The 11,846-nt window shown below is 36.9% G+C and overlaps 1 protein-coding gene across 1 annotated transcript in view; it reads left to right on the plus strand.

Moving 5' to 3' along the window:
- Positions 1-11,601, plus strand: part of LOC133635021 (SH2 domain-containing adapter protein D-like) — a 110,479-nt gene extending 98,878 nt beyond the window's left edge. The window contains 2 exon segments of the mRNA XM_062027721.1: positions 3,060-3,179; positions 11,092-11,601. Coding sequence (XP_061883705.1) covers positions 3,060-3,179; positions 11,092-11,278 — 307 coding nt within the window. The 3' untranslated portion in view covers positions 11,279-11,601.
- Positions 11,602-11,846: the final 245 nt, after the last annotated feature.

Consider the following 11,846-nt stretch of genomic DNA (forward strand, 5'->3'; position numbering starts at 1 on the left):
TTCTCTAAAATTGTCTTTCTGAAAGTTATAAGAAGCAAAGTAAAAAAATTCATGAAATTTAAACAAGTGAAGACCAAGTCTTTAAAATATTTTCTTGGATTTTCAAATTCTATTTGAGTTTTGTCTCTCTTAGAATTAAAAATGTCGGGCAAAGCGAGACCAGCTTGCTAGTAAATAAATAAAATTTAAAAAATAGAGGCAGCTCACTGGTAAGTGCGGCTATTTGAGCTATTTTTAGAACAGGCCAGCGGGCTACTCATCTGGGGCCGTACTTATCAAGCTTCTTAGAGTGCCATTTTACACTTAAGTCCTGAGAATTTGCGAAATTTAGTCCTACTCTCAAACTTAAGAATAAAAGCTTTTTATCAACGTTCTTAAGTCTAAGAATCACTCCTACTCTCCACGATATTTAAGAGACCTTCAGAGGTGTCTTAAGTGGTTAGGAGTTGCCAGCAGGGGATGGCACTGAGGCGAGAGAGACGTGCGCGAATGTTCAGGGAACGGAACAATGTTTTGTTTTTTTTGATGACGAGCAGCTGATCAAACGGTATCGTTTAGACAGAGCGGATATTATTTTTGTCACAGATTTAATACTTTTCGATTCCTTGTTGATTTCTGCATGTGTCTGCAGTGGGCTAGTATATATAGAGCCACCCACACCAGTTTCAAATTAGTTGCCTAATTAATGAATTGGAAAGAAAATGTTATGACAGTAGCGTATGTGTGTGGCCGTGAGGTGAGTGACGTCAGTGAGTGTGTGGGCGAGAGAAGAGAGGGAGCGGTAGCGTGAGTGCCGGCGGGGACTAGTTTGTTTTGTATTATTTTGTAGTTTATTGTCAAAATATACACTCCCATTGTCCACTTAAATATTTCCAAGATATTTCTTTATTCTTAGACAAGGGATTCCCTTCCGTGATTGGTCATTTCTATGGACACAGAAATGACGTCACCCCAAAATTGCGTTTACGGCACATAATAATGTCGTAATTCAGCTCTGAGTGTGACACTTAAGATTCAGTCCTACACTTCGCTGAAAGTGTGAGTAAGACGCTTGATAACTAACTTTTAAGTGCAGCTTTCAGCCAAGAATTTATTTACTCTTAAGTCAACTCTTAGCAGACTTCTTAGGAGTAATTCTAAGAAGCTTGATAAGTACGGCCCCTGGTCCTTACGGGCTACCTGGTGCCCGCGGGCACCATGTTGGTGACCCCTGCCATATACAGTATATAAGAAAAACAACAAACATATTTCCGACACTAGATGCTTTCTACCATCATTTCAGAATGTAGATGAAGACATTTAAATGTGATATTATATTATTGCAACAGGATACATGGTCAAGTGGATATTTGGCTGGGGAGTGATACTTTTCTTGAGTTTTAACTGGCTTACTTGGATCCATTAATGAGCAGGGACACTGTAAAGAGTTAATGTGTTCCGGCTAAGCAGGGCTCATTAGACCTGAAGGAAGAAAGTAAAAAGTAATTAGGTTTGATGGTTTAAAAGACACATTTACTTGAGTCTGTTCATCCTTGGTGTAAAGGGTGTGCTGTTTCTCAACACACAAATAGATGCTTGACTCCACTTAAGCTGGCTTACTATAAATGCATATTGTACATGCTAGTTAAATTGTCTGCACCATTTACTCCATAATGATCATTTAAAAGCTGTTGATGAGTTTTACTGCCTTCTGTGGTGCTTTGATTGTTAAATATGAACTTAATGTCGGTGTTTTAGAGGACAGGTATCATTCATTGTGGTTCTTGCGCTAATTCATTTGTTCATCTGCATCTTTTCAAAGAGAGGATTCGCCAGCCTTTTGCCAAAACGCACACAAAAGCTTAGGGAAGGCTACGCAGAACGAAACTAAACCTGATCTGGCTACAAAGTAAACAAAAAACAGAATGCTGGACGACAGCAAAGACTTACTGCGGAACAAAGACGGCGTCCACAAAGTACATCCGGACATGACGTGACAATCGACAATGTCCCCACAAAGAAGGATGAAAACAATTGAAATGTTCTTGGTTGCTAAAACAAAGTAGATGCGGGAAATATCGCTCAAAGGATGACATGAAACTGCTACAGGAAAATACCAAAAAAGGAGAAAAAGCCACCAAAATGAGAGTGCAAGACAAGAAGTAAAACACTACAGTGTTTCCCATAAACTGCCAACATACCTGTGGGGGCGTGGCTATGGGTGTGGTCACCATGACATCATCGAGTAATTTGCATAATTTACTACAATGATATAATTTTCTCTAAAAAGGCTCAAAAAATGTATACTTACTAATTAATGTTTTGTTTTAAACGTCCATCCATCCATCCATCCATTTTACAATATAATTACAACACTTTATGTACATATTTATATACAGATTTGAACAATAAGTTATTCACTGAAATATATTTATTAATTGTGGTTCTTACAAAAAATATATCTTATAAAATATAAAAGCTAAAATGTCTCTTAAAGCTCTGCCCCTTTAATTAGTGCATACTAAATAATTTAACTTTAGCCTACTACTACAAGCATATTATTTACCAGCAACATAAAGTGAAACAGAGGCAGAGGTGTCCTGCCACAGTCAGTAACAAATAAACAGAAAACAGTAGTGGTCAAATACAAATAAGGCACAAGAGAAGTATCCTACACTTCTCTTTTGTAAAGTAAATGTGAACAGTCGATACGGGCATCTACATCTACTATATGATTTGCCTGAGAAGCTGGACAGGACAAAAAAATAAAAATAAAAATAAAAAAATATTTTTTTTAATTTGTGGCGACTGCTCTAATCTCCAAACACTCTTAAATTGAGGTACTCCTACTTTGAGGTCCCACACTTGTCTGACAGTTCAGTTTGATGATGGTTTGACCCCGGAACTGATTAATTCACTGTATTTCATAAGGGGAAATAACTGTTTAGGATAAGAACAACTGGGAAGTGATCTTATTGATAGACACTTAGATACTAAACTGTTTATTTAGCTGAGTCAGCGTCCCTAAGAAGATATCTTTCATGTTCAATTGTCGGATTGTGTCTCCCTCTGTGTCCCAGGTGGTACCACGGTTCTCTGTCACGGTCCGAAGCAGAGTCTCTGCTGACGCTGAGTAAAGAGTGTAGTTACCTGGTGAGGACCAGCCAGACCAACCGATGCGACTACTCACTGTCTCTACGGTAAACACACACACACAAACTGTACACAGGCGGTCCTGGTTCTACTGTACCAAGTCACGTGTTGTTATATATATATATATATATATATATATATATATATATATATATATATATATATATATATATATATATATATATGTGGGCTCTGTACCGAGGATGTCGTTGTGGCTTGTACAGCCCTTTGAGACACTTGTGATTTAGGGCTATATAAATAAACATTGATTGATTGATTGATTGATATATATATATATATATATATATATATATATATATATATATATATATATATATATATATATATATATATATATATATATATATATATATATATATATATATATATATATATATATATATATATATATATATATATATATATATATATAATATACACACATTAGGGCTGCAACTAACAACTAATTTGATAATCGATTAATCTGTTGATTATTACTTCGATTAATCGATTAATAATCGGATAAAAGAGACAAACTACATTTCTATCCTTTCCAGTATTTTATTGAAAAAAAACTCATACTGGCACCATACTTATTTTGATTATTGTTTCTCAGCGGTTTGTAAATGTTGCAGTTTATAAATAAAGGTTAATAAAAATAAAAATAAATAATAATAATAAAAAGCCTCTGCGCATGCGCATAGCATAGATCCAACGAATCGATGACTAAATTAATCGCCAACTATTTTTATAATCAATTTTAATCGATTTAATCGATTACCGTAATTTCCGGACTATAAGCCGCTACTTTTTCCTCTCGTTCTGGTCCCTGCGGCTTATACAAGGGTGCACGAATGCTGTTCGCCATGTCAAAGATGTGAAAGTTTGATTGAATGATTGAAAGATTTACTGTTAATAAATGGGACGCTTTGCGTTCCCAAACAGTCATCTCTGTCCCGACAATCCCCTCCGTGGTAGCAGGAACCCCTATATACTACGCTAATTACACATCAAAACCCTGCGGCTTATAGTCGGGTGCGGCTTATATATGGAGCAATCTGTGTTTTCCCCTAAATTTAGCTGGTGCGGCTTATAGTCAGGTGCGGCTTATAGTCCGGAAATTACGGTAGTTGTTGCAGCCCTACACACACACACACACACACACACACACACACACACACACACACACATACATATATATATATATATATATATATATATATATATATATATATATATATATATATATATATATATATATATATATATATATATATATATATATATATATATATATATATATATATATATATATATATATATATATATATATATATATATATATATATATGTCTTAATTAGCCAAAAAATAGTGCTCGATACCCTGGTAGAGCGTAATATGTATGTGTGGGAAAAATCTCCTGAGGATTGAGGAAAACCTCTCATGAAACAGGCCTGTAGAGATGAAATAGTCTTGTGAATTTTTTCCCACACATACATACATACATATATATATATAGCCCTACACACACACACATATATATATATATATATATATATATATATATATATATATATATATATATATATATATATATATATATATATATATATATATATATATATATATATATATATATAGCCCTACACACACACACACATATATATATATAGCCCTACACACACACACACATATATAATATATATATATATATATATATATATATATATATATATATATATATATATATATATATATATATATATATATATATATATATATATATATATATATGTGTGTGTGATGTGTGTAATGGATCTACAATCTATTCATTATCAAAATAACAAAATAACACAAGCTTAACTGTTAATGCGCATGCACACACGAAAGTACCTTTGGTGAATTCAAAAACGTAACAACCATGTTGCTACAATAATAACAATCTAAAGGTTCTTAAACGGAAAAGTTTGCCAATAGAGAGGTAAATCGAGGTTCCACTGTACAGCTGGAGGCTGTTTAAACATCACTTTAATGCTCTTTTGTATGTCTACTTTGAGAGAGTAAAAACTGTGCCAGGAAGTCTAAACTGAAGAAAGGGAATCTGAATCTAAAAAAAAAAAGAAAAGTTGAAATAAAAACACTTAAAATGCTGAAAAAAACAATTACAACAGATTGGCATTGAAAAACAAATTGTAATCCAAATATATATTGTTTTTTTCTTCTTCTTTTTAGTTCAACATTTTACAATACCAATAATTGTTTCAGTGTCATTACAACTTTTTCTACAACTCCAAAGTTTTTGTTTCTGCACCAAAATGTATTTGCAGTGATCTGGCGCCATAGTTCTTACCCAGTAAGAGGAGAACCTCACTTTTGTTCTTTTGAGTGAACTTTTTTCCCGAGAGTCACTTACCACAAACACGACTCATGCAAAGACCGAGGACCACAACATGCATTGTAACCTCCATGAGCATCTTCCATTGTACACACACACACACACACACACACACACACACACACACACACACACACACACACACACACACACACACACACACACACACACACACACACACACACACACCTCCATCCGTCTCTACCCTCCTCCTTTCATCCATCAAGCGAACTTTGCATTGCTGTCTTCCTCCGCTACTCACTTGCAGCTGCAATAATGCTTATCTGCTCTAATGGCTGGCTTGTAATTACTAGCATGATCCATCTTGGTGGCCTCCCAGCCTGCCTCTGTCCTTGACCCCCCACACCCTGCTCTTCTTCTCTGTAGCTCTCTTTTTTTGGTGTGAAAGTGGACCTCCTAAGTGGTAATCAGGCAGGTAGAGCACACTTCAGTGCACACATCATCCTCCCCATAATGAATATGAATGGCCTCCACACAGGAGCAGAGAGTTGAGGGGTGCACATATCATCACTGCTACACACACACTAACATCACTGCTACACACACACTAACATCACTGCTACACACACACTAACATCACTGCTACACACACACTAACATCACTGCTACACACACACTAACATCACTGCTACACACACACTAACATCACTGCTACACACACACTAACATCACTGCTACACACACACTAACATCACTGCTACACACACACACTAACATCACTGCTACACACACACTAACATCACTGCTACACACACACTAACATCACTGCTACACACACACTAACATCACTGCTACACGCACACTAACATCACTGCTACACACACACTAACATCACTGCTACACACACACAAACATCACTGCTACACACACACTAACATCACTGCTACACACACACTAACATCACTGCTACACGCACACAAACATCACTGCTACACACACACTAACATCACTGCTACACACACACACACTAACATCACTGCTACACACACACTAACATCACTGCTACACACACACAAACATCACTGCTACACACACACACACTAACATCACTGCTACACACACTAACATCACTGCTACACACACACACACTAACATCACTGCTACACACACACTAACATCACTGCTACACACACACTAACATCACTGCTACACACACACACACACTAACATCACTGCTACACACACACACACTAACATCACTGCTACACACACACACACTAACATCACTGCTACACACACACAAACACGCCTGAGCGTGACTCACACGAGTGGACCTGGAGTTTGTGCAGACTTCCTGTGGGTCAAGCTGCAAAGTCGTACGTCTGCTTCCACATTTGGATGGCTGCCAGTCTGGAATGTGAGCGGATATAAACTCCAAACTAAACAAATGCCACGACGGAGCTTTATTTACTCAATTAATCAAAATGAGCTCAATATTGTGATTTCCTTCGGTTTTTATTTGCTTAGTTTTGGCCATTTTTTCCATCCGTTTTGTATTTATTTTTATGTATAATAATACTATTTAATAATTTCTGCTGGTGTGTGCCTCCGCACTTTTTCAACGCAAAAATCAGAATCAGAAATACTTTATTAATCCCCGAGGGGAAATGACAATTTTCAGCGCAATCCCGTTCAAGATCAGACAAACATTACAGGGAGACAGAACAGGATCAAACATTACAGGGAGACAGAACAGGATCGCTGACGAGTCTGCCAACTTTTGGCGCCCCTTACAAAAAAGGTGAGATACAGGTAAACAATGGGGGGGAGAAAATAAAAATTTTCTAATCCTTGGCTCCAAAAAGGTTGAAAAACACTGCTTTAATGGATCAAATGTATCAAAGTCACCCAGGTGTCCTACATATTGTATTTCAAGTTAAAGGCCTACTGAAATTATTTTTTTTTTATTTAAACGGGAATAGCAGATCCATTCTATGTGTCATACTTGATCATTTCGCGATATTTTTGCTGAAAGGATTTAGTAGAGAAAATCGACGATAAAGTTCGCACTTTTGCTCGCTGATAAAAAAAAGCTTTGCCTGTAGCGGAAGTAGCGTGACGTCACAGAGCTAGTATTCCTCACAATTCCCCGTTGTTTACAATGGAGCGAGAGAGATTCGGAGCGACAAAGCGACGATTACCCCATTAATTTGAGCGAGGATGAAAGATTCGTAGATGAGGAACGTTAGAGTGAAGGACTAGAGAGGCAGTGCAGGACGCATCTTTTTCCGCTCTGACCGTAACTTAGGTACAAGCTGGCTCATTGGATTCCACACTCTCTCCTTTTTTTATTGTGGATCATGGATTTGTATTTTAAACCACCTGGGATACTATATCCTCTTGAAAATGAGAGTCGAGCACGCGAAATGGACATTTAAAGTGACTTTTATCTCCACGACAATACATCGGTGACACGCTTAGCTACTGAGCTAACGTGATAGCATCGTTCTCAAATGAAGATAGACACAAAATAAATAAACCCCTGACTGGAAGGATAGACAGAAGATCAACAATACTATTAAACCATGTACATGTAACTACACGGTTAAAAATTCTCAGCCTGGTAAGGCTTAACAATGCTGTTGCTAACGACGCTAAGGCTAATTTAGCAACTTAGCAACCGGACCTCACAGAACTATGATAAAACATTAGCGCTCCACCTACGCCAGCCAGCCCTCATCTTCCCATCAACAGCCGTGCTCACCTGCGTTCCAGCGATCGACGGCGCGACGAAGGACTTCATCCGTGGGTTTGGCGGCAAGCATCGGCTAGGCGTAGTAAGTAGTCCTTGTTGTGTTGCTGTAAGTATTGTACTTAGCCGCTAATACACCGATCGATCCCACCTACAACGTTCTTCTTTGCAGCCTCCATTGTTCATTAAACAAATTGCAAAAGATTCACCAACACAGATGTCCAGAATACTGTGGAATTATGTCGAAGAAAACAAGAGGTTTTTGTATCGGGTCCGATGGGGTCCAACCACTTCCGTGCATTTTGTGACGTCACGCGCATAAATCATATCCAAAGGAGTTTTTCAACCGGAAGTGTGGCGGGAGTTTTAAAATGTCACTTTATAAGTTAACCCGGCCGTATTGGCATGTGTTGCAATGTTAAGATGTCATCATTGATATATAAACTATCAGACTGCGTGGTCGCTAGTAGTGGCTTTCAGTAGGCTTTGAAGGTAGCAATGATAGTCACACACACACTAAGTGTGGCGAAATTATTCTCTGCATTTGACCCATCACCCTTGATCCCCCCCTGGGAGGTGAGGGGAGCAGTGGGCAGCAGCGGTGGCCGCGCCCGGGAATCATTTTTGGTGATTTCCGTGGCCAGGAGTCACATCATCCAACCAGAACACAGGTCGGATGTGATGAAGCGTCTTCACGTCTCAAACTGGTCAAATTGTAATTACCTTTACCACATACTTGCCAACCCTCCCGGTATTCAGCGCCTCACCCGATAACCTCCCGGCAGAAATGTTCTCCCGACAAACTACCGGTATTCAGCCATGAGCTGGAGGCCACGCCCCCTCCAGCTCAATGCGGACCTGAGTGGGGACAGCCTGTTCTCACGTCCGCTTTCCCACAATATAAACAGCTTGCCTGCCCAATGACGTCATAACATATACGGCTTTTAGAGAGTCGAGTGCACAACTGCGCACACAACAAGGAGACCAAGCAGAAGTGGTGCCGCCGTCGACGAGCAAGATGAAGAAATACGCTTGCGAGTTCCAAAACGAATGGAAACAAGAATTTCAGTTCATCCAGGACAGTTGGAAGGGGAAGGTGTATGTTGTTATGTTGCCTGTACATTATGTAGAACAGACTACTCCATTGAACACGGTGGCCGAAATGATATACTCAGACATGAACGGAGAAGTTAAACAGGACAATACTGCCATCTACTGGATAGCCTCCGGTACACTGAAATTCAAGTATTTATTTTATTTATATGTATAATAAAATATATATATATATATATATATATATATATATATATATATATATATATATATATATATATATATATATAGCTAGAATTCACTGAAAGTCAAGCATTTCATATATATATATATATATATATATATATATATATATATATATATATATATATATATATATATATATATATATATATATATATATATATTAGGGCTGCAACAACTAATCGATTAAATCGATTAAAATCAATTATTAAAATAGTTGCCGATTAATTTAGTCATCGATTCGTTGGATCTATGCTATGCGCATGCTTTTTTTTTTTTTTTTTTTTTTTTTTAAATAATTTTTTATTTTTATTTTTTTTATTTTTTAACATAACCTTTATTTATAAACTGCAACATTTACAAACAGCTGAGAAACAATAATCTAAATAAGTATGGTGCCAGTATGCTGGTTTTTTTTCAATAAAATACTGGATAGGATAGAAATGTAGTTTGTCTCTTTTATCCGATTATTAATCGATCAATTGAAGTAATAATCGACAGATTAATCGATTATCAAATCGTTTATTTATATGTATAATAAAATAAATATATATATATATATATATATATATATATATATATATATATATATATATATATATATATATATATATATATATATATATATATATATATATATATAGCTAGAATTCACTGAAAGTCAAGCATTTCATACATATATATATATATATATATATATATATATATATATATATATATATATATATATATATATATATATATATATTAGGGCTGCAACAACTAATCGATTAAATCGATTAAAATCGATTGTTAAAATAGTTGCCGATTAATTTAGTCATCGATTCGTTGGATCTATGCTATGCGCATGCTTTTTTTTTTTTATTATTATTTTTTTTATATAATTTTTTTTTTTTTTTTTTTTTTTTTTTACATAACCTTAATTTATAAACTGCAACATTTACAAACAGCTGAGAAACAATAATCAAAATAAGTATGGTGCCAGTATGCTGTTTTTTTTCAATAAAATACTGGATAGGATAGAAATGTAGTTTGTCTCTTTTATCCGATTATTAATCGATTAATCGAAGTAATAATCGACAGATTAATCGATTATCAAATTAATCGTTAGTTGCAGCCCTAATATATATATATATATATATATATATATATATATATATATATATATATATATATATATATGAAATACTTGAGTTGGTGAATTCTAGCTGTAAATATACTCCCCTATTAACCACGCCCCCCACCTCCCGGTATCGGAGGTCTCAAGGTTGGCAAGTATGCTTTACCAGAACAATGTCAAGCTCCCCCTCCCCCGCTGCTTTGCTTCTGTAATGAACCTCATCCATCACGGCTCCTCCAACATGGCTGCTTCGCTTTTCAAGGTCCTGCATGTTCCTCAGCCACGTTCACAGTCCACTTCCTGTCTCTTTACCCCTCATCATCCTCATCATCATCACCGTCTTCTAACATTGCAAGCAGAGGCTGCATGTTCCGCCTCCTCTCCTGCCTCCGCCATGTTGTCTCCTCATCGCAGGCTTCTTCTTGTGGTCCCAGGAGCTGCCAGGGTTTCATGCACATGAGGTTCAGCCAGTGCAAGGACGGCAGGTTCGTGCTGGGACACACCAGCCCGCCCTTCGACTCCATCCCCGAGCTGGTCCACTTCTACACCACGCACAAGCTCCCCCTCCGCGGCGCCGAGCACCTGTCGCTGCTCTTCCCCGTGCTGGTGCAGACGCTCTGACCCTGGACCCAGGACCCAGGACCCAGGACCCAGGACTCCTCCATTGAAAGTGAGTCCTCCCAGGTCCTGTTCTTATCTTCCACCTGCCAAGTCCAAGGATGGAGTGTCAGAAAATGCCAGGCCTGAACTCTCTGAGCTGGAAGCAGACTTCAGGACATTCTCATTTGCTTTTTTGTGTTCCCCCCGAGAGAAGTCAGTGACGCCTGGAAAGAAGAAGTTGGGATATTTTTTAGGCTCCGTTTGCAAAAGAACTGAACTGTTTAACACTGGTCATGTCCTCTTTTTCACCTTTGTACTACAAACACTCACATGACAATAAAGGAGGAAGTGGACATCCTTTTTATATTTAATAAGACACGTTTCAAGAATCTTACTTTCTTAGATTTGTAGTACCGTATTTTCCCATATATAAGCCACACCCACTAAATCCTAGAAGAAAAATATATTTTCCCATATATAAGCCGCATATATATATATATATATATATATATATATATATATATATATATATATATATATATATATATATATATATATATATATATATATATATATATATATATATATC

The sequence above is a fragment of the Entelurus aequoreus genome, linkage group LG19 (assembly GCF_033978785.1).
Source record: "Entelurus aequoreus isolate RoL-2023_Sb linkage group LG19, RoL_Eaeq_v1.1, whole genome shotgun sequence".
Classification (NCBI taxonomy): domain Eukaryota; kingdom Metazoa; phylum Chordata; class Actinopteri; order Syngnathiformes; family Syngnathidae; genus Entelurus; species Entelurus aequoreus.